Source organism: Contarinia nasturtii, unplaced genomic scaffold, assembly GCF_009176525.2.
Source record: "Contarinia nasturtii isolate CC-2019 unplaced genomic scaffold, AAFC_CNas_1.1 Cnas_scaffold_1037, whole genome shotgun sequence".
NCBI classification, from domain to species: domain Eukaryota; kingdom Metazoa; phylum Arthropoda; class Insecta; order Diptera; family Cecidomyiidae; genus Contarinia; species Contarinia nasturtii.
Window position 1 is genome coordinate 4415650 of NW_022198383.1, and position 25972 is coordinate 4441621.

Genomic DNA, 25972 nt, shown 5'->3' on the forward strand with positions numbered 1-25972 from the left:
GATAACATTCAATTGTCCCAAATTGTTTATAAACTTGCCAACAAAACATTTGGCTAAAATTTTTGCATTTTATACGCAAAATACTCAACTTAATGCAATATTTTCAAATTTTCAAGTGAAATATCCATAAAATCCACTGTTTAAATGTGTATTATCGTCTAAATGTGAACGGTTAATGTATTGAAAGTATAAAAAGTGTTGAAAATATTTGAGAAACAAATAAATGACGATTTGGTGATAAATTGCGTTCGATTTATTTTTGCATTGATCCAAAAAAGGGATTCCAAGAATTCTGTGAACAATCAAAAAAATCAATCAATTTGAATGTGTAGCAAAGAATTGTGGTCAAAATGTCATGGTTTAATATAAATGTGAACGATAGTTTGAATAGCCTTAAAGGGCAAATATCAAACGTTTCAAATGTAATGCACGATGTATTCACCGAAGGTATACTAGAAGAATCAACATCAAACAGTGAGCTTGGTGAATCAAGCGCCAAAGAACCCAGCATCGATGATGAAATTCTAGTTGGTCTTGAAGAAGCCAATAAGAAAATTGATGAATTAAATTCATTGTGCGAAACAAAGGATAATGAAGTAAGTGTCATTTTGGTTTTCCGTTTACGATTCGACAACCGGTGTGTACTATTCAACTTTCCGTTTCCATAATAATAGATAATAAGTTGCGAGTTGAAAGCATTAAAAACGCGAATCATGGGAACCTACTGATAACGAATTTGCTCATTGATTTGAACAAGGCTTGAAATGCCTTCCAGCAACAATACAATGGAGTGAATGTAAAAAGAGAAAATTAAAATTTACCGACCGTAAAACTATTTACAATTTACACACAGTTCATATCAGTTGTTAAATAGAATCCAAATTAGAGTTAGTAACACTCAAAAAAAGGGGAAATATGGTTCTTTTTTTCAAATAAGGCCGAAACTATTTTTTTGTGTGGTTGCATTGTTTTGCGAAATAATATTTGAACTTTCTTATATACACCGGAACACAATGGTGATCAAATAAAGCGGACATTTTTACAAATCATCATTGGACGCTATCATTTACGAAATAACATTTCATATCTTCATAGAGATTCATTGGAGATAAGCATGCCGTTTCACTTAAAGAACGACTACACCTTAAATTTTATAGATACACGAATTTCTTATCTCATTGTGATAATCGTTTTTTTTTTTTACATTCCAAATTCGTTCAGAGAAACCATTTAAATGAAATTAATAGTGCCATCGTCACTTTGATGAAAAGTACACGTAACGAATGAAGGTTTAGTGAAAGTAATTTGATTCTTAATTGTATTTTAGATTGTAAAATTACAACAAGAGCTTGAACAACTTAAAGGAACGCCAACTCAAAGGAACGATGCAGCAGGTGCAGCATCATCGACACAGAAATCGGTAAGTTTAGCTAAAATTAGCAAAATTTGAAATATTTCTCTTCGAAAAATTCATAAAAAATGAAAAGTCGGACGGAAAATTCACACATAAAATGGGTTATGTAACCAAATGTTCAAAATTTTATTCATATTTATCGCGTTCAAATCCATGCATGCAAATTGTTAATCGGATTTTGAACTTTAAAACATTTGTGAAAATAGACAAGATTTAAATATTTGCTAAGCAATTGACACGCGCCTGTTTAGACACATCTTAAAATATCGGTATAAGATACATTATTTTACAGTCTTCAAAATGAGCCTTTTTATATTTAACAAGATAAAATTCGATATCAAACATAAACATACGTCATTTATTTGGTATATCCGGTGATGACAAACACATTTCGAGAAAATCTTAATCGAAAATGATCCGTTTTTTTGCCTGGTAAAATAATAATACCTAGAATGCTTTTATCCGTCCTTTCGGTATATGTTATCGCTATTGACATCTTGCAATTGAGTCACAATTGAATTGACACGGTTGTCTGGCTGAGAGCAGAATGTACATGTCAAAGCGAAAATAATAATTTCTATCCATTTCGAGGGATAGAAAAATCTACCAAGAAAAACGTGTTTTAACCATTTGTTTAGTGAATTCAAATGCGTTCTAATCGAAATTTGAAAAAGAAGTACGCAGTGTGTAACAAGTAAAAAACATACGTGGAAACTATACGATAATAACGATGGAAAAAATGATGATGAAACATGTAAGCAACAGACATTCTTAACCAAATAGAATTCGGTATTTGAACAATACACATACGTACACGCACGTATCATCAACACCTTTTTCAAATGATGGGCTAAATTAAACACACCGAGCGTCAACCATTTTTTATTATAATATTATTATCGAGACATTTGTTTAACAACACCTATCGATAAGATAAGAGGGAAAAAAGCCGAGAATACACATTTACAACCATCGTGACTGAACGCATTGCTTATGACCGTTATTTTCAACGCTTAGATCCACATTTTCCCTTTTCTTTTTTTCTTTATGGTTATTTTGTAATGCATTTTTATGGGCAGATTCTCATTGAAATTTTTTATAAAAAGCTATTATTTTGGCTCATTGGCAAAAATACCATTTTAAAATGTAATTTCGTCAAAGCTAGAGAGTCTTTTGAAAAATTCATTAAAACTGCCATTAAAATAGTAATCGAATCCATAAATTTTCATTTTATTGTTGTAAAGAATTATGCATGTCACAAAAACTTCTATAATAGTACTAAATTGCGATAAAAAAAATTCTCAGTGCAAAAATCGCCATTTAAAATGCATTTTACGAGCCCATTGTTCAAATATTCTAGCGTGCAATTCCAAATCGAATTTTTATCGTTTGAAGTTATTTGAAAATATTCACAATTTGCGATAGAAGAAGTATAACACGTTGTCATTCATTCCTGTTTGTATTAGTTAACATTGTTCTGTTTTTTTTTCTCTTGGGAATTTCTATCGTCATTATTAAGAAAAACCAAACACATAGAATCAATATCAATTGAAGAAACATGTAACAACAAGTATTAATTCGAATCAAATGTGTTTTAAGTCGACTTTGTTAGAAAAAATAACATTGATTAATTTCAGGAAGTGCGCGAATGAACTTGTGTAAAACAGCATATTGTGCCCTTTTCAACTGGAAAAATTTCAAAAAAAATTTCATCTCATAAAAATTCATGATTTAATTTGAAACAAAAACTAGCATTCAATTAGTTTCATGACTTATTTGTATACGTATATATTTATCAACAGTCATCACATATTTTAAGCGATGCGCTGAAATTCGCGTTTCTAATTGAGGGAAAAAGGCAATTCCAGATTTTATGTATACTTTGGCGGTTGAATGATTAAACATCGACAACATATACAACAAATTTGTCGACAAATATTTATGTAGCACTAATAAAAGTGCTGAGTTGCAGGTGCTCAATCTTTGCGCGATATAAATATTATTTTTGGTGATGAAATCAAAAGCGTATATCAAAAAAACCAAACTCAAAAAGCAATAAATAATAATATCGATCATTTAGATTGGGTTTTAGCACTCACAAAGTAATTTATAGTCGCACCGACCGAATCAATATCAGTATCCAAACCGATATGGATTACTCGATAAAAAAATTAATCAAATTCATATCAACTGAATCCACCGCGGTGTGAATATGGCTTTATATAATCAATTCATATTTTTTCGTTTCACATCAAAATCAATCACAAAAATGAAAATCCTTTAAAAATGCACGACATTACATCTTAATTTAATGAATAAAAAAAGAATTACTTCGGCGATGTCAGTTTTCATCAAGTGTTTTTTTTAATCACCGAATCATACCGAATCTATATTGGTTGTTATCAGCGATGCTTGTTTGATTCATTCACATATCACATTAGTTTATCAAATTCATTATCGCGTCAGAATATTGCATGTGGTTGCCCAGCTTAAATATGAGTCATTGCAAGTTTATGTTTGCTCAAATTCAATTTAATATCGAAGGGAAACTAAGTGATTTTATGGCCGCAAGAAGAAGTAGAGGGAAAAGTCAAAGAGTACACATTTCGAGCCAATATATTTTGGAAATGCGGGCACTTCGATATCATTTGCAATTTGTCAATTAACAAGCCTTTCACGCGATCCGACAAAAGAAAAAAAACGACAATCCCAAAAAGAATGCATATGTGCTCATCGGTGTTGTGTAAATAAAAATCATAATTGGCCATGTGCATGTTTACCGAATCAAATATAATGAGAATTGGTTATAAAAAAAAAAGAGACGCGCATACTTATCAATATTCACCCCAGCAACACAGCGCGCGATATGCGGGAGTATAAAACGGCTAACCACCTGTGAAAATGAGTTACATTTGTACGTACAACACACACAGTTAGGTGATAAATCGTATCGTGAACGAGCTGGTAAATCCCCGTTTTGTGTTTGTGTGAACGACATTTTTTTTTAATTCGAGAGCAAGAGAAAAAAATATAATAGAGAAATCGAAACAAAAGAACAGATAAATTGAACAATGGTGGCCAAAAGAACAGAATATACATTTTAAAATAAAACAAAAAAAAATGTTATTAAAATAACGAAAAGAAAAAATAATACGTTCAAGCGCAAAAACGACCATAAAAACCGAGTGCGCCACACTCGATGAATAGAATTAAAAAGCACCTTAAATAACTTGAAACTTATGCAAATTTGTTCGTATTAACGCGTTGTATTTATCTTTTTGCTCGATAATTATATCGACAAAGTTTTTCCGTTTGCCTCTTCTTTGTAGTGGGTGCACACTCATCAAGCTCCTACTTCGCTTGCGATGTATTTTGTTTTTGGTCCGTGTGTAACGTTTCTTGAACTTTTTCTGCCTTGTTCCATAACGAACATGCACAATCTACGAATTTACGGTCGCTTTGAACGAACACCATTGTCTCAACAATAATTTTTATGAGAATTTTTCTGATATAGAATTAGAAGCTCAAGTACATATTAAAATTTAACGAAAACAATTCTCTCGTCTGTGGCAAACGTGCTCGCACACACACACACACTAACAGCAGGTGAGTTAATATTTAATTTGCTGTTGTATTGTAACAAACAGTTTTTGTTTTTGTTTGGTTTGAATTTATAGCCTGATTGCACAACTTCATTCCCTTCGAAAGTGCAATGTAGAAACATTTGTAGATCTAATTTTGTGTTCCTCTAATTGAGCCAAATCAATTAAAGACGAAGCAAATACATACATTTACTCAATGTTTTCAAGACCGCATACGGATCTCGATTTTTAATTTTCGTCGCTCTTTTTATTGTTCTAATAAAAAACAAATTCGAACGAAAATTTTGCCATCAAATCACACAACCTTAGTTACTCAGCACAGCCTCTTTAATGTTAAGTGGCCAATTTTCAATCGTAAATAAAAATGACAGCGGAAAACATAGAGCGAGAATTTTGCACATTTCCCATGCATTCGACACAGTTTCTATTTTGATTTCCACTGTTCTTTCTAATTCAATGTGTGTGTGTGTGCGCGGTGCATTTATGAATTTTTACAACGCTAAACAATTATAATTATGTGCTCATGTTGGTTACAAATTTATTGTATGGTTTTGCCATTTGCAAAGCCGTTTTTATCGTTATGAAGAGATACCGTGTGTACACCATTCGCATACAATGCCATTCGTTTGTTTGTTTTTCGATTGTCATTTTGTCCGTGTCGTGTATGTTTGTTAGGGTTTTTTTTTCTTTCAAATATTCTCTCGGCACTTTTTTTATTTTTTTATTTTCATTCTATTTGCTGAAAATCCATATTGTGTGTGTGTTTTTTTCGTTGATTTAATTATGGCTTAGTTTATATGCAGTTCTTTTATTATGTGCTAAACCTTGCAAATGACACAATTTCATAAGCACTGGGTTTTTCGCTTTTATTATTTGCCAGTAATTTTCGATGAAGCAATTCGATTATGGGTAAAAAAAATGATTTATATTTTAACTAAACGACAAAGTCAAACACCGTTTGCCCATTATATTCATTCCGGGACGACATCTTATCTACGTGTGTGACATAATAGTTGTTCTTGTGTGTGACAGTTTTGCAGTGCAAGACGAAAAACATGAATCGTTTACAACAAAGACGAATATTACCATTTATTCTTTAGTAAATGCGAAACGTTTGTTTGAGCTCGGGAAAAATTACGTAATATTTAGTTCAGCGCAATGGAATCGTGTACATTTCATGTATGTGTGTTTTCTTTGGAAGAAATTGTCATATGCATTTTAATAATACTTTTTTTCTGTTTCATTCATTGTAAACAGGCGTGATAATTTCCATATTCAAATTGTTAACTTTTGACTCAAATATTGACACTATATTGTCACATAGATTCATGCCACGGTACATATATGCTCTACAAATTTTACGTTTGTGTATGAAAAGTTTTAGTCAAAGCAATGTTTCCTGTCGGCCGCATCACGATCACATCAATAAGTCAATATCCATCGATAAATCTAATAATACTTGGCACATATTGTTTATCTCTGCATTATCCGCGATGAGAAAAAAATGATAGCACTGAAAAACACGTTTTCAACGTCCGGTGTACTCCGTTTTCAATTCACTTCTCGTGACGAAAATTACACTTTTCAAGAATATACGACAACAATAGTAAGTAAAATAGAGAGAGCCACGAGAGAAAAAATTTATATTGAATGAATAAAAAAAAACTGGCTGGAAGATGCAGTGAGCGTGTGTGTGTGATTTTTTAGCGGCGATAAGGGCAATAAAGTAAATGAAACATCGTTCATCCGTTGAAGTTATGAATTCACGGTTTATTGACTACTTTAATATCGTACACTTTGCAATTCATGGCCCATATTCGAATGGAAACCACATGGATCGAAATCAAGAGAACGGAGAAAAAAATACAACATCCGAATTGGATAAGTTATTTTTGATCACTTTGTCTCTTTATTACATATCGGCTTACAATGGTTATTTAATTTTTCGTCTAATTATTTCGTTTCAACTGAAATTATCCAAATAACCTGCCCATTCAAATGAGAATTTAAGCAACTGCAATTATTAACAATACGTTTAATTCATCATACTGAAGTGTGACCGATGATTGTTTTTCTTTTGTACATGTATATTTGTTTCCGAAGCCAGAGACAATACATATACATACATGGAATAGCAAGTGTCTAATTCATGATCATTTGTTCAACTACATCTCGTTATTCACGCACTTTCATATTTCATAGAAGTTTTTTTTTTTGGAACAAAGTCAACAATAACTAACGAACGACTCGATGAAAAATATGAATGGATGAAAAGGTACCTTCTCACCTCTTGCTCTCTACTTATGGCATTCCCATTTGTACGAGCAGGAGATGAGATGGAAGTTGACATTTCTAACCCATATGGATTTTCAAATATGTCCGATGAAAACCGAGAAATGTATCATTGTTTAGTGCATCAATGAGGTTCATGACTTGTGTGTCATAACAAATGTGATTTTGGGAAATATTCTTAGTTTACCATTTCAATAAAAGGCATCACAAGAAGTGAGTAAGAATTCTTTCCTACAATGAATTGGTTACAACACGTCGAGTCGAGAATTTTTAAGTTAAATTTGGTCATAAAGTCCAAAAGAAAAATTCCACAGTTTTTAGTTTAATTTGAAGTTCAAAGACACGTGTCTCACGCACAAATACGATGAGAGAAAAACATCGGTCGCAACACTCGATAATATTTCCCTATATATCGTTTTTTTTTCTTTCATATTTTAACAAGTTCCTAAAACTTCAGTGGATGTGATCATATCTCCGTCATAATTTTGAAGACGAAACGTGTTGGTTTCTTTCTCACGATGGAATATTTTCCGTTCCTACACACATTCACCAGCGCTCGTTTCGATGGATTCGTTACAAAATGCTTCGTGCCAATTGCGTAGTGATTTTGTTGAATGTGTTAATTGAATTGGTTAACACACAGTGCATATATGCAATCGACATTCATTTTTTTTTGTGTTTCAACTCACGAGATTATTAAATTCTTTTAGTGTTTAAAATGGCGAGAGAGACTCAAAGAGATCTGAGAGGTGAATAGATATATATGCTCAAAATAGAAATCGACGACAATTGATGTTGGCCGGAATCGATGGCATCACATTTCTCCACTCCACACAACACCGCATGTGTATCTTTTTTGTTTCGCATGTTGTCATTTATCGATTAAGCAGAATATTAGTTTTCAAACTCTGAAAATCTATCTAATATTAATTAGAAAGCCGCAAAGCAAATAACTGTTTGTTAAATTTGATGTTGAAGAAATTTGCATGTGCCAAATCAAATTGGTCGATCGGTTGTGTGTTTTTCCTTTGTATTTGTTTTCGATTTGTTTCGCTGAAGATCTTACACACGGATACAAATGGCCAATTTATATTAGCACACATCGAGAGCGAATGAGAATAAAAGACAATGCGGTTGAAGTGGCTTCATTGCGCCGTTTAAATGGTGTTTTGTGATTTTGTGGTTGGTCAACTACTATAAATAGAAAATAAATAAACATGTATTGCACAAATCAGTAGACAGTGTCTGCCAATTAGGATTGATGAAGTTGTTGATTTCACGCGTGCTCGCGTACGGTTTTCATTCGCGGATAGTACCGTGTGCGCATCACTTGTGCGATACATTTCATCTGAACTAGTCGTTGCTTCGTCCCATTTCAGTGGCATGTACGATAAAACACCGATACCTATCCAGATGTCTTCGCCATGCAGGTAGCACAATGTGTGAAATTCAAACAAATGTGTTAAGTGTTTTCGACTTTCATTTCGAATTTCGATGTACCACAGTCTTTGTCGAAACGATTTTATTCCAAAATATTCAACTCGAAATATTCATCTTATTCGGAAACGAGATAGGTACATTTTCAATCACACCACAATTCACCGTCGAACACAGTGATCGGTTGACGAGAAACAAAAAAGTCATAATAACAAGCGCCAGTGTCTGGTGGACAATTTAAAAAAGACAAAATCATTCATTGATTAAATTTTGTACTTATTTAGAGAACAAAAACCACAAACATATTTGTACGGTGTGCCCAATGAATTGGTGTTAAAATTATATACATGAAAAGTGGCTGTCATTAGGCATTTTCTCATGTGGAACATTGTTATAATTTCATATGTATGCTTGTAATTTGTTTTCCACTCTTCGGTACCGCTCTCCATCCGTTGCAGTTGCTGTGGTCGATTGTTTAGTGCTCGTAAAAAAGAATAATATACCACGAGCTCATATAATTTTCCACATCGGGAAACGAAATGAGATGGAAGGCACCCATGTTTTCGATTCGGAAAATGTGTTTGTCACCTTCGATCATAGGCAACACATGTGCCAATCCAACGGAAAGAAATCAGTTAGAACGGACGGGGGAAATAACAAACATTTGATTGAATTAACCAAGGGTACATAATTGATTCGAGTATCGCTATGGTTCTATGGCTCTTTTTTTTTTATTTAATCCCACTAAAATCTTGAGCAATTTGTGTCATTGAATTGTGTTGAAAATTTCGAAACCAAAAACCACAACAAACTTGAACCAATATATGCGTTCGCTTACCATGATCGCTGTCTATCTTGCCTGTCGTCGTCTCTATCTCACTCAATCTGTCGCCACTTTATCTCACACTATCGACTGTTCACAATCTTTACAACAGCGTCTTGTCATAAAAAATAAACCATAAAGTGATATGCGAAAATGGCATTTACGTTGCGATCTGAATTTGCGTTAGGTTAGATTTTGTGAAAAAAAGTCAGTCAAGGTTTTTTTTCTCGTTTAATTTTTCAATTCTTCCGTTAGTCTCTTTGCAAAACGTTCAATTTTCCCTTCGCAAATACGAATCGATCGACTTGCGATCGTGTGTGTGTGTGTCGGTGTTGAATTTAATTTTGATCGATGAACAAACTGCATTTGAATTGATGCGTTTACAACAACGGCAGCTGAAATACAAAGCATTCGATTGTTTTTTTTTTTTTGTCTTTTTGCTGATGACTTTGTCTGTGAATTATTTCGCGGTTTCAAGTTTCTCTGTCTCATTCTAGTTCGCGGTTTCAAATTATGCGATTCAGTGATTCATCAAACCATTTAACCAATATCGCATGTGTTAAAAATCATAATAAGCCTTGTTCGCCTTTGCAATCGGCGCGATAGGAATTTTCATACTTTTCCCCTCAACCCAAACAGAATCGAGCAAGTCGATGATGCTTTGACACCAATTTCTAAATTCCAAATACAAAAAAAAATCGGAGTGAATTGTTTGTGCATTACAAATATGAAATATTATAAATGTGTCGTCATTTCCTGACTGCGCTGAATTCACAAACTAACGACCAATTTCCACTCGTCATATTGTCAAAAAAAAAAACACAAGTAAACAGTAAAACAAATATAAAGAAATACGCAAAGCATAACCCCAGCCACCAACCATATAATTACCTGCTTGAATACAACAACATCAAAAAACAGAATTGCTCACATTGTTTTTCTAATAATTTCAAATCAACATCAGTATTTTTTTTGTGTTCAGTAATTGTTCACCTAAACCGTTTGGATTTTGTATGGTATTTCTCTATGCAAATTATGTTGTGTGAGGAATATAGAGAAAAATAAACAGAAAAAAAAACAGAATGTTGCGGTAAAAAACGACCGTAGAATGGATAGAAAATTTCGTTAGAAGTGCATTGAACATGATTTTCATTAGAACATTTACATGAACTATGCTGACATCGCTTTATATTGCAATGCAATTCAAATCCAATGCGAACAGAAAATCAAACATTGCACGGCAAATGAATGAAACAACATTGATAGCAATGGAACACAAAGGGGGGAGAGATAGAGACAAGCTCCATAGTTTTGCCGCATATTATTCTAAGTGTGCTTAAAATGAACTATAATAATTACTGTTACACATTTCTTGATCGCCGCTTTAATGACATTCCACCAATTCAGTTGATTTCTCAGTATGACAAGAAAAGGAGTCGCAAACGCATTTCATGCATAAGAGAAACAGTAGACGGAATGATATACAGAGCTAAAAGTTTATTTATGCTTATGATAAACGATTATTTTGTTCACACTTCGGCTTTGTCGGCCGTTACCGATTCTCTGAGCTGTTAAAGAGATTGTTTAGCTGCTTGCTAAAAACTTAACGTTTCGCGATCGACATTTTGCGTGTATGTGTAAGCATGTGTGTAATGTGTGTATATATGGAATTTGCTGAGCACTTTATTTAGTCGTGGGTCATAATCAAAGTTTTGCCATTACAGAACCCAAACGAACGATACATTTAAACACGTACACACTTACATACACGCACGTACATACAATAATATCGGCATATCGCACATTCAGCTAAAAAAAAGAGTCGAAATATATATTTTGAAAAAGAAGAGAAGAAGGAAAAAAATTGAATACGAAATATTAAACATTATGTCAAACGAGCGAGAATGAAATAAAACTGAAGCGAGATAGAAAATGTGAATAAAAGCGAATTGTTTGAAAATGACACATAAAGCACACAGATATCGTATTGCCCCGTGGAAATAATAAGAGAATATGTACAGAAAAAAAAGAGTAACAGAAACATACAGAGAGTGAACTGTACTGCGGCCATAGTGCACTTGATACACACGGTCGGATATACGATGTGAAGTGTTGAATGATATGGGCCGTGTGTTTGTGTCTGTCGGTTGACTATGATGAGAACAAATTGACGACGTATATGTAGTAGTCGTAGTAGTCGTCGTCGTTTTTTGTGAGCTCGAACGCGAAGCGCGGTGGTTTTGATGCGACAACGCTTTTCAATTTTCTAATATCAGTTTCGTGCTTGGTGTTGAACAGGATACATGTAACAGTGAATTTGTAAAGACTGTCGTACATTTTACAAAGCAGCAAAGAAGTTCTAGACCAAATTTAAGTTGTATTTGACGCTGGTGAAAAGTTCGAAAAACTCAATCACGCTCGATTAAAGTACGTTTTCCATTTAATTATCAATTTTATTTTTTTTTCCTATTTGAATTTAAGTGAATTTTTCCGAATAAAATCCGAAATCGTTGAATTTTTGTGAAACAAATATCAACCAGTTCACCTCGGAACTTAACATTTAATAAATAATTTTTCTTCTTCATCATCTGTATCGAATATGCCGAATGAAATACAAACGATTAAAAAGAACACATTTTGCTGAACCGATTTGTGCACCGATCGTAGTAGCACGAGTAATCTGAAAATGCAGATTCTAATAAAAATTATTCCATTTGAAATATCAAGTCGTAAAATCATTCAACTAAAAGCCCACTTACAGAATGTGTGCAGCGTTGAAGCGTGTGCATTTATTCTCCACTTTTTATGTCTTTTTCAAACTTAATTCACAAATCAAATTCTTTCATTGATATTGCCGATGAGATCTATGACGTCGAGTTTTGACACGCACATGCTCTATAACTCTAGTAGCAAAAAAAAAACAACAACAACAATTATACCCAACGGCACTCACAGCAACAGGTACATTTTTCTCAAGTTCTTGTTGTAATCGCGCTCTCCACATCGATACATAGTAGCACTTTTTTTTCTCGGCTCGTTCATTAATTCACGATTGCTTTTTTGCTGTTCGCGTTTGGTTGCTACTTTATTTCTAATCAAAATCACCTGAATGCTGTTGAAAAATGATGAAGAAAATTGTATTGTTTCGGCTGAGGCTAGTTGGCGTAGCGTGTGTGTATATGTTCGCTTATTAGTCAAATTATTCGTTATTATCTAATACAAGACATTCGTTTGGATTCGAAATCTGCATAAGAATAGCATACAGCACACAGTGGCAACTGCATACAGTAGTTCAATGCAACTGGGCAACCTGATTAAGTTGCATCGAATAAATAAAAACGGCGATTATTTGCATCATTTACAGTAATTTTTCCACCAACTCTATTCGTGTGTATATTTTACGAATCTGGCATTTTCTCATCGTTTATTTAGCATATTTTTCGTTTTTTTGTGAATGGCATTCGCACGAAAGAACATTAGTACGCGAACGCCAAGACCATGAAATACATATTGCAAACAAGCAAGAGCAGAAACAACAAAATAATAATACGCGCCACTAATAACATTAATTCGGTTTATTGTGCGATTAAAACACATTTAACTATGATTTTTTTTTTTCAACTATAAATGGCCAATTTTTTTAGATTAAAAATTATTTTGCATTTTTCAGAGATGAAATCATAGAATGAATCTTTAAAATTTAAATATTATTCAATACAGAGTTTGTTGTACCACTTCGATTAAAATATAATTTCTATGTAGGTTTTTTTGTTTCTAAAAGGAGTTACTCGTGGAGAATTTTCAATGAAGCAAGAAGAAAAAAAACTTCGATAGAACTTTTGAAATTCACCAATTTTTTTTGCAGAACAGAATCTCATATTGCTCATTCCTTTAATACCAGAATCGCCTTAAACGGGAAGTGACCAAATTTTCGAACGAAAACTATTTCCCCATGATAACAGCATTTATTTCTTCTATTTCATTTCACATAGTTTTAACTATTTCGTTAGTTTTTATATCATTTTGTAAATATCAAATGCAAATGGAATAACGATACAGAAAATAGTAGGCAAGCGTTTATAATTCGTGACATCGTCCAACGAAATAACAAACAAATAAAAAAAAATTGAAAACTCATTAGTCAATTTAATTTCGATGAACTTTTTTTTCTCTGTTTTATTGTCAGCATTTTTTTTTCTACTTGATTTCTTGTTATATTGCCCTCAACGTTCGTACATATTCGATTTATTTCCCATTAAACAATTGTATTTGTTTTTATATAATGTCGTGCTTAGTTGGCGCTGATTTAAGTTCACGTTGTGTGTCGATTTGATTCTTTTTCATGAATTTTAAATCGGGATATTTTGTGTGACCAATAAATATGCAATTTTATTTTATTTTGCATTTCATGTTCCGTTCCTTTTTTTTTCTTCGGTTCTTCTTTTTCTATTCTTCTGTGGTGTGAATGGATTTTGTGGCTGTTTTGGCCAAATAAAAGCACAAACATCGAAAATGTAACTTTGGTCTGTAACAGTTGACATAAAATTCGTGAAATTCATTTGAAATGGAATTCGTTTTATGATATTTGTATGTCGCCGAAACTGACTCGATTGCATTAACCAATTTTATTACATGCAATCTGGCCTTTAAACATTTGTCATTTTCAATCGCTTTTATTCAACAATAAATTACGAAAATAATGTGCAATCAGACACAAATTAACGACAAGTTTTTGAATATTGCCATATGGTACGGCCTTTAGTTGATCTTCGATCATTTCTGAACATTTAGCAAAAATTCACATTTCTTATAATAAAAAACACATTTGTGGTACGCTACCGATCAACCGTCGTACATTTCATCAACCATACTATATCTAACCCCCTTCCCTGTGTCATGTCAAGCGTCAATGTTGTATGGAATGTCTTCAATTGATTGCAAGATGGTTATGCATAATGTATCGAATGAACACGTATGACCTGAAATTTCTGGTCGACTAACTAAAATGACGATGTAAAAATTTGAATATAGATATATTCGGTATCGGGCCGAAGAACTAACTTACGCATTCAACGCACTCGCTTTGTAAATGAGATACATATGAGGCTAGGTAGGCCGAAAAAAAATAAACGAAATAAACTAAGAAGAATATGAGCATTATTTGAACAAAATAAAGTGAAACGCACGATTACGTGTGCTCTGTGTACGGATCGTTTGGGTTATTATTGTTCATACAACGATTCTTGTGTCGTGTTCTCTTCATTATTTCATTTAAAAATGTAGCCGAACCAATAAAAAAAGAACTGTTTCATTTTATGTCGTTGTGTTTACATTGGTGACAAAGCGCACATACAGACTCATACTCGCAAGAGACTGAGACAAACAAAAAATATGAGGCAAGTAAGAGCACGTTCAGGAAAAATTGTCGTCAATTTTTTGAAGAGATGGCGAGAGAGAGAGCAAAAGATAGAGCGATCAAGCGACATATACACACACAAAAACATCGACACTGTTTTATTCTCGGTGCTAAGCAAACATATTCTATTTACTCATATTTATCGAGATGGCAAACAATAAAGGAATTTTTCCTTCTAAAGTTCGAATTGAATGTGTGTGTGTGTGTGTGTTGCTTTCTGGAGCAGTTGTTGTTCATGCTGACGACACAAAACCGATAAGAATAATAAATACACATTTTATGAGTCCCAATGGAAAACGGATGCAAAACAGGCCAAAACGATTTGAATTAGAAAATAAAGTGAATGTTTTCCATTTAAATTTGAACACTTATACATTAAAGAATTGTATGCCACTCTTCCTAGTGTCACTCATACAATTGATTTTAAAATTGAAGTTCAATATCCGCCGACCGATCATATACCACTTTAACGGATTTTCAACAAATTTCTAATGAATTTGGTGGTGTATAGCAACAAGATCACTAAGTGTTTGCCAGATGCCTTAGATAAACATGCTTTTGTCCATTCGTTTCCAAAAAAACCGAATCCAAAAGAGAAAGAAGACAAAAAAACGGCCTAAGAAAATAAGTATAATAATCTTCGTCAAGAGCAAATAAAACGGTATCTCATTTAGTTAGAAAACCGGTGCCTTTTTGGAATAAAACACACTTACACTATCGCACCTTTGAAGCTTGTAAATGTGTTTTTCCAGTGAGCAAATAAAGAGCGTCTAAAAGCATAAATAAATAATAAGAAGAGAACGACCAATAACAAAAAAATTGTTGAAATGAATATATTTTCTATGCATATTCCGTAGCAAATCCAAAAAGCAACACATTCGATCGTGGCAAGCATACAACGAATTCACTGAAATCCGAAACATTCGACTCTATGCAACGCACAGAATTAGTTCAACGCTAAGCAATTCTCTGCTATTTCATATATGAAAAAAAAATATTAATTAGCCAGCATTTCACACTTGAAATGAAAAGAAACAAAAACGTTTACAATCAACCGAAGTTGTCGTTTAATTAAAAGCGTTTTGTATGGTTACGCTATCGGCGACAACGACGACGGCTTTAACGATTTATTTTAGGCCGTTTGTCTTTCATTTTGTTTTCATGTGTATTTTTCTTTTCAATTTCTTTAACATTACTCGCTTTTTTCCCTTTCTCTCGCCATTCAATTTCAAAGTAAAACATAACGCAACGACATTTAAACAATAAAGATAATTATTTTTTTTTTGAAATGGTGTCGTTTATTTCCGTTGGTAAATATTTGGCGCAAGAGATAAAATACTTTCAACACAACACCAGTATATTACCATTTAGAGTCAAGAAGATGACTTATACCAGGTAACAAAGTACACATAAAAATGGTCTTCGCTTTCTGTGAATATCACATCAAAGCCAACGAAAATGCGATCCATTCAATAAGACATGACCCGCTTCGTTAGCCTCATACCAAACCACGTTCACCGACCTTTGCACTTTATTTGAATAATTTTCTTTCACAAAATAACCATTATGCATGAACTCAACGTCGATAAAGTTCTGAAATCGCAGCCAGACACTTTCTGACAATCTTAAACTGTTGAATGTTTTATTTTACTAGATAAATGTGGCCGTCAAACAATTGTGCAACAGAATATGAAGTCACCGAACATGAATAGTCTTTTGAAATGGTCTTTTTTGTTGAATTTGACCAGATAAACCGATTTCCGACAATTTTGTTGTTATTTTATGTAAAATCAATAGATATCATATTAATTTATTTGGTTGAACTTTCAGTACACTATAAACTTTGACTTTTTTCCCTTTCGTTCAAATCGAAGAAAAAATTCAATGGAAAGATATGAAAATATTGGCAGATGAAAAACTTTTCATATAAAAAAAATGCTAAATGCAACGATACGTGTCGTGTTACTTTGAAAAAAGTAGAAAAAATCCGTTCCAAAAATCAGATACGCTGATAAAAAATTTAATTTGAAAAAAATGTTATTTGAATTTAAGAGATAGAACGAACGGGTATGAGCCGAGTAAATGAAAATGATTCATGCATCACTTGTTTTGCATTGTTCGCATTATGAAGTGGCCGAGCTATGAGCATGAAAATTGATGTTCATTTTTTTTTCTCCGCCGGATACGGCCAATTTTAAGTCAGTCATTAAAATAAACAAAACAAAAAACGACAAATCAAATATCAGGCTTCGATTGTGCTATAATATATAATAATCACATTTTCGCAAAAAAAAACACCGAATAAATTTCCATGCTCCATATTGATGGTATCAGTTGCTTTGTAGCGAATCATATTTGGCTCGCGTTAGTTTCTGATAGAAAAAAAGACCTACCTACACAGAGATTGCATGCAATTGCGATCGAGTTTAATTGCTGGTGACATATTCCATAAAATGTAGCGTAATCAAAAAACGATCGCATTTGACTGGAGCACTGTGTCACTGAATAATTGAAATGCCATCCACGGATCGGAACAAAATCTATATGTTGATAGCGCGCAATGTCTATTATACTTAAAATACAATGAATAAAAGAAATGAACGAAAATAAACAACTGGGTTTCACCAAATTGAAATGCAGTTCGAGTTGGGTTTTTTCGGTTGTTATTTTTTTTGTTTCATTGAGCTTCTTGAGCAAAGGTCCACTGGATGACAGAGGCATCTCTGCAAAGATGCCATTCGTTTTTTTTTATTTCTATATCAAATGATATTCATCACATTTAAATTTTGGCTCAAAAAAAATAAACTCGTCCACCGAATTAATGATTAATGCAATCGTGCAAATGGATCAAGCGCAAATGTGCGCTCGATTGCCTGCTTCTTCGATTGCTCTGCCAATGGCATTCATTTGAATTTGTACACACGTCATTTGCATCCCATTTTATTTATTTATACATACCGACATTTAACTAATCTTTTTCTCTGCCTCTCTGTATCCACAATCCACATGCATTTGGAACATTTTGCATATTTGATTTGCCGTATAGTATGATGATGGAATAATGCATTCGAACGATCGAAACACACATTCATCGCTTGATCGCGATCATTGGTTAAAGTACAAAAGCATAAATCTCTTCATTTGCAACTGTTATTCAATTGTCGTGCATTTTCGATTAGTACATATATTTTATTTACATGCCCATTGGTCGTGTAACATACACGTACACATAATGTATACGAAGAAACAATTATTTGGACCAAACATCAAATCAACCATTTGAGCTGCAAATAATTAACAAACGAAACAAATCAAATGGCACGAATCTGGTTTCTCTTTTTCCAAGCATTGCGTATGCTCATTCACGCACACGATATTTCAATTAACACCTTTAAAGACACAACACAGAGACAGAGAGAGAAAAATGCATCAACATCGAAACACATTAGATTTGAAGCGAGTTAAAAACCAGACTTGAAAACATTGAGAAAGAAAAAAAGCAGTAAAGAATTCAAATTCAACATAACATTTCAAACGATATTTATTCAATGCAACGAAAATGGTGAATATGAATATACCATATTGATTTATTTCTGTTGATTTATCCATTTGTTTGCCGGATGGCGACGTTCTCAATAGCAAGAAATCAATCCTTGTTCGCTATCTATACCCTTCACTTTGACATTTATCTCTATTGTGAAAATGATTTTGAGGCTCATGGCTTTTGGTTACGAAAGGTTGCCTTTCACAATGTGGCAAAAGAAAACCACATCGTCACACTTTGTTGTTGGGTTGACGTAAAACTAATTTTTCCACAACTTTCATTAATATTCAGTTACAGTGCAAATCCTCACCGAATTGATGTATTACAATATGAATTGATGGAATGACTGTCTCAAAAGTTTAATTTGCCTCTCCACAAGCCAGTGTTCGTTGCAACGATGACGATACTATTTCGATTCGGTGGAATCATGACAAATAAATTTATGGGAAAAATGATGATTTTTATTGGGTGGAACGCCTGTTTTGGCGAGGGAACCAGTGTGTTTGTGTGTGTTTAATGTCGATTTTGTTGCATGTAATAGTAAAAATTGAAGTTTCCAGAATAATTGTGGTGTTTCAGCCATTTCAAATAATGTGTCCAACTAAAACTTGACTTTCATATGCAACTTTTGAAGGATGAATTAGGCACTTTTTTTCATTCTCACATTGTCATCAGATAGAGAGAAAAAGAGATATACAAAAAGAAAGAGGAGCAAACAGAGAAAAAAAATTAAATCAATTTGGAAAATAACGGTTATTATTATCATAAACAAGCAAACCGCATAAAATTCATCTAATCCGATTCATGTACACGTACCATATTTCAAAATGATTTGTTTGCGATTTTCTAAACGCTTTAGCTCTCTATTTCAATCTGCACCTGTTATACTGTTCCACGGTACATGTGTACATACACACAACGAAATTACGCACAAAATTGCACAACGACAATGATATGTGACATACACTGAGAGCAAATGTGCGAGAAAAGACCAGAGACTATAAATGCAAATAAAGCCAAAAGGAGTGGATCACACAAACACAATTCATTCGTTTCTCGTTCGCGCGATCTTTTCCCAACAACAATAACCACGACGACGAAAAAAAAATATTAATATTACCGACAGATGACATAGATACAGTCATATACGCATTGTAGACATGCCGAATGGGCAAACAAAAGAAACAACGGCTAAAATTCAACAACGACACTGAATAAAAATGTGATCATAAAGTAATTTCCATTTTGTGTATTACATGCGATTTCAATTGTTATTTGTGTGTTTTTTCTTCCATTTTTTCGTCATTTTATAAATCGGTTGCTTCGCTTATTATTTTATTTGAAGTTGGTATTTTTTTTTTTTTTTTTTTTTTTTCAAATTATTCATGCAATTTTTATTTCTCTTCTATGCACATTCACATCTCTCTATTAATATTCATAATTGTATTTGTGTCGCGTTTTAAAACATATTTCACTTTTCAAATTATGCGATGTGGTCACATAAAATGTCATGCTTACTTCATGTTTGTGCATTGTTTTCATTTTGCACATTTTCCGTCAAATAGCTCGTTAAATTTTTTTTTCTTACCTGCTCTATTCATCATTCCAAAAGCCAACAGCCAAACATGCGAAAGGGACGGTCAAATGCGAAAGTTTTCAAATGCACACACACACACACACAAAGCGCACAGAACATTACATGCAATTTTAAAGCACTCATCCGGTCCGGATGTTAAGAGACATCTTGGAAGACTATTTCAATGGCATGTGGATGTGTGCTTGTATTGACCCACATTCACAACAGAACTCAATTGAAAATTATTTCAATTAATAGTTTATGACGAAAATTCAGTTAAACATGCCCTTCAAATTGGCACAATTTTTGTGAAATCATCGCAGAAATCTTTTGTTTCGTCAAAATACATGCAATTTATGTGAACAAAAAATCACAACTTTTTTTTACCCTTTTTCCAATTTTTTTTTTTTTTCACTTTAGAAAAACGATCAGCATGGAAATGCACAGCAATCTAGTCTGGAGGATAGTTGGTTCTGGGAGTCGGAGAAGGCTGTTTCGTCGGATTCGTCAAAGGAAAATGATGGATCGGCCGGACGTTTGAAGAAAACATCGATCGAAACAAATGAAACACCCCGAATTGTGGATAGCTTACGTCGTTCACTGGATGAAAAAGATGGCGAAATTCAGCGATTGCTTGATGAGAATTTGTCATTGAATGAAAAGATCAAGCATTTGCACCGTGAAGCAATTGAGCAAGATAAGCGTCTCGATGAATTGGACCAACAGCACACGGAAGCCTTGCAAAATTTGGTACTCATCAAAAATGGACTCCAAGAAAATGTCACAATGCTCAAGGCTGAATTGGATGCTGTCCGCTATGAAAAGTTGGCAACCGATGAAAAATTTGCCAATTTAACAAAAGAACACAATGAATTGGAGACAACAAAACAGGAATCATTGCAGCGTCTCGATGAATTGCAGGCACAACTCAACGCGAGCCACGAAGAAAACGATCGCTTCAAAGCCGAAATCGATGAGCTGCAAGCTCAATTAATCGCCAAAACATCGGAAATCACCGAATCACTTGAGGAGAAAGAGACACACAGTCGTGAAGGTAGCGATAAATTTGAGTTGATCGATTTGGAAAAGGAGAAAATGACCAGTTCCATGGAGATAAATCGTTTGCAAACCGAATTAGATGAAATCAATTCTCGGTTATCGATTTTAAATGACATCAAAGATCAGTATGATGAAAATGTTTTGAAATTGGGTTCGGTAGTTACCGAAAAGAATAGCTTAGAAGAGCAGGTAAGCCGATTAAAAGCTGAAAATGAAAGTCTATCGAAAGAGATGCGTGTCGCACTCGAAGCTGTTGAAAAATTGGAGGTACTTCAAAAAACCATGGATGAAATTAATGTCGAAAAGGAACAAAATGAGTTGGCATTCAACACTCTGCAAGAGGATGATATGATGTTACAGAAAGAATTCGATCAATTGCGCGTGGATAAAGAACAATTGGAGGAAACACGATCGAATCAAAACGAACAAATCGAAACACTCGAGGAAAAGTGTGCCCAGCTCAATGCAAAATTGGAGCAATTGAATGGTGATTACAAAAATTTGCAATCCAACCATGAAACGTGTGAGAATCGAATAAGCGAAATGCATAAAATGCACGATATGTTGAAATCGCAGGCGGTTGACTTGGAATCGAGCCTGGTAGAAGAGAATATGATGGCACAGAAGCAAGTGATTGATTTGCAATCGGCTTTGAATAGTAAAAATGCATGTGAATCCGGTGCAATCTCCTTCGATGAGCTCAAAAAAATCATTTCGAAAACATTGAGCTATGAACCATCAATTGCCAACAATTCACTGAGTTTGTATCTTGATGCATTCCTTAAGTCGGTCAAAGAAACCTACCAGCATTTGTCGGACATTGAAGTGAATCGCGAAAATTTGATGAAACAATTCGAAACGGTGTCGACGGAAAAGGCAACATTACAACATGAATACAAGACGCTGAAGGCCGATTTGCATCACTATGAACAAGAAGTCGCCGAATTAATGAAAAACAATGGCATTCTCTTGAATCAACTGGAGAATGTAAAAGCGGGAAAATTGGAAACAATTTCCGAACACAATGAAGACAGCATTTTGCATTTGGAAACACAACTAGAGGATACCAGTAAATTGAATCAAAGTTTGCAAGATGATTTCAACAATCTATCTCATAAATTGGACGAAAGTGAAGAAGAAAAGTACGAATTGCTCGATACCATAAATCAATTGCAACAGCAATTAGATCAGATGCGTACCGATGACTCAAAGCTCGAGATACAAAAGGGCTTTGAAGAGAAATTCAAAGCGCAAGGCGATCGAATTGTTGAGCTTACAAACGAAGTGGAAACATTGAGGGCCCAAGGAGAACAAACACAAAAATTAACCGAAGAAATTGCAGAATTGCAGCAACGTAAGCAACTGGATGCCGAGGAATTGGAACGACTTCGTCGAGATTTTGATGATCTGGAAGAAGACTACAAGTTGGCAGAAACCAGTGCTGAGAATGAGAAAAATAAATTGGAAGCGCAAATTGATGAACTGAATAAAACAATCGATGATTTACAGCAACGTCTTCAAGTGGCCAGCATCGATGTGAAGTCGAACGATCAATTGATCGAATTGCAACAGAAGATTGAGGTTTTAACGAAAGAGAAACATGAATTGGTGAATGCAATTCAATTGAAGCACAACGAAAACATTCAATACCACGCAAAAATCCAGGAACTCAACCAAATGCTAATGACACTACAACAAACGATCGCCACACAAAGTCAGCAATTGAACAATTGTGCAGCGTGCACACAATTGAATGAAAAAGTGCAGGCATCGCATAATGAAATCGCAACATTAACCGATCAAGTTACATTCCTGAAAGAAAAGTCAGACATTCTCACACACAATTTACTGACCGAACAAACAAATCAGAAAATTTTACAACAAGAAAAAATTCAATTGCATGAAGAAAAACAAACGTTGAACAAGGATTTGAATCGTTTGCGCGAACATTTAATTGAAATGGAAAACGGACACACAGCCGAAATGATTGAATTGCAAAATTTACTGGAGTTAACGAGACAAGAGGTGGCCAATATGCAAGAGGAGGCACGAAAATCGAATACGGCTTACACCTCGGCAAGGTACAGTTTTGGTTAAAATTCTCTGTCTTTCTATATTCGGAATATCACTCATTTTATCAACTTTTTGTCTCCACAGCATTCGCGCTAATCAACATACCGAAACCATACAAGCACAATACGAAGTATTAAAACAACAGAAAGATGAACTCTCGGCCAGACTCAGTGAAGCCGAAGATCGAGAATCCAAAAACAAAGCTGCTTTAACCAATTTGCAATGTGTGTTAGAGCAATTCCAAAAAGGTACCATTCAATCATCGTCAATAAAAAAAAAATGAAAAATAATGTCAATCGACTGTTTAACGCTTGATGTAATTCTTAAATTTTAGACAAAGAACGCGATGTAGAAGCTATGACAAATCGAATTCGAAACGAATTAAATGATGAAATTGGCAAACGACAGTCACTGCTCAATGAAATCGAATCGCTTAAAACGCAATTGGACGAGTCAAAAGCGGGTCTATTGGCGGCCGCTCGAATTTCCGATCAATTGGAAATCGCTCAAGTGACAAATGCTACAATCAAAGAAGAGTGTAAGTATTTCGATATCAAATCGCTTGCTTTCATTTTTATTTATTTCAAAATCATATAAGCATTGTGTGAAATTCGACTAACAAGTCTGGTTATGAGCATTGAGCGTGCGCACACCGTTCATCATTCGGATCAAAAAGCTACCTTTCGATAAAAGAATCGTCAAAATTTACCTTTTTTTTTTTTAAAAATGCATTTCGAAAAGTCAATATCAATTGGTAATTCTGGGCTGTATCAAAGAGAGTCTCCGGAATTCCAACTGATATACGCTTTTTAAATGATTCGGCACACACACAAACATCCACACACATATTTACATTACAATTACTCGATTTAAAGACAAAACAATCGTTTTTCGGTTATCATTTTCGGACATTCATTCATATTTAATTTGAAAAAAAAAACACTATTTTTATTATTATTGTGCACGGTTATGTGTAGCTCATTGAATTTGCTTGCACTTGTCTTTTTGTTGTTGAGTTGAACGAGAAATGAAGAGCGCTTCATTTTGCTGTTGTTGCGTATTTTGTTTTTAGCGTTTATGTGTTTGTCTCTCATCGTTGCGCCTGTGTTACGTAATGTGAGAACCATTTCTATATATGCATTCTATGGAGAAATCTCAAATTGTAATTGTGGGCAATTGTTATAATTAAATGAACCACGTTGCAGATTGGGGTTACTCGATAGCTGTGATTGTGTCGTCAAGCGTATTATTTATACTTTATTTTTTAATATATACATTTGCTAGTTTTTCGTTCATTTTTTGTCGGTTGCGTCTTGCATTTATTTATATATTTTGCATGATATTTTCATTTTATATTTATATTCTGTTTTTTATTATTTTCATAGTGCACTGAGTAAAATACACGGTTTTTTTTCATTATTTTTAATTACTCCATTTTAAAAATGAGATACTTGAACATCATTCATTCCCGACTTAAACTTTGATTCTTATGGAAAACCGTATGTTTTGCTTAGAATGCTTATAATATTTCCAAAAAAAAATTACTTTAATTTGATGAATTGTCGATATGTGGTGTGAGTATTAATATCAGGTACTGGTGTATTTATAAGAGGCCAGTGCCTATATTATACTCTCATCAAAATCGTTCAAATGCTGCATGAATTTTGTTTGGACCTTGATTTGCTCTTCCCCGCGTTACATTTTATGTTTTTATCAAACATATCTTAATTTGAGTGTGATGGCATGAGATAAGCATTGATCATCATCGTTTGGTATGTATGCACTAGACCGAATTCCATCGCTTGGAAACTATATTTTTTTTGTTTTCAACATTTTTCTCTTTCGCCAAAATCCTCACAACTTTATCTGTTTTTCTCCACCGATATTCATATTCCAAAAGTGTTTAACAGACGTTGGTATTTTGTTTTCATTTTTAGTACGTAAAACTCAAGATAAACTGCATTCGACCGAATCAAAACTGCAAGATAACGAATCGAATCAGGCGGATCGCGTTGATAAAAGTTTGTTGAAAAATCTACTCATCGGATACATAATGGCGCCGAACAACGACAAGCAGCAAATTTTGAAATTAATTTCGTCGGTGTTGGATTTCAATCAACAAGAATCAGACAGAGTCGGTTTGAATCGAACGAATACCGGATGGCTCAATTCCATTATACATGGAAACCAATCACCGAACAATAATCAAGCTGGTAAATGTTGTCTGTTTTCCATCATGAGATGAAAGATTTTAACAAATTTCCCACACTCTTTCAATAGGTGGCAGTTATAGTAAAGAGAGTTTGGCTCAGGCATTCGTCAAATTCCTTGAGAATGAATCGAAACCGCGTACGGATGACAATGCACCATCATTGCTTAGCATGAACACACCGCCAAAGAAAGCAGCGGGCGAAGAGGAACCAGTTCGAAAATCATCAACCGTTCAACCCATTCTACTGCCAGACGCAATGCTTCAGACATTCAATGCGCCACGCAACTCCAGCTCAATTCTCAAAGACATTTTGAACGACTCTTGATACGATCTTTTTTAATTTCGTGCAATCAAACAGATTAATAGACAGGTCAAATAGAAAGTTTACTTGTTAAGCATTATTAGATTAACGGAGAATAAAAAAATGTGAGGAAAAGAATAACAGATTTATTTGCCACCCATCCAATATCTATAATTTATATATTTTTTAAACCATATTTCGTTTGATATAAACGTGTTTTCTT

The 25972-nt window shown here is 33.9% G+C and overlaps 1 protein-coding gene across 1 annotated transcript; it reads left to right on the top strand.

Moving 5' to 3' along the window:
- Positions 1 to 143: 143 nt before the first annotated feature.
- LOC116343552 (thyroid receptor-interacting protein 11) lies at positions 144 to 25909 on the top strand. The gene is made up of 7 exons (XM_031771679.1): positions 144 to 596; positions 1328 to 1420; positions 20525 to 23244; positions 23321 to 23484; positions 23571 to 23774; positions 25174 to 25449; positions 25517 to 25909. The coding sequence occupies exons 1-7, from the start codon at positions 351 to 353 to the stop codon at positions 25771 to 25773; spliced, it is 3960 nt and encodes a 1319-aa protein (XP_031627539.1). The 5' UTR covers positions 144 to 350; the 3' UTR covers positions 25774 to 25909.
- Positions 25910 to 25972: the final 63 nt, after the last annotated feature.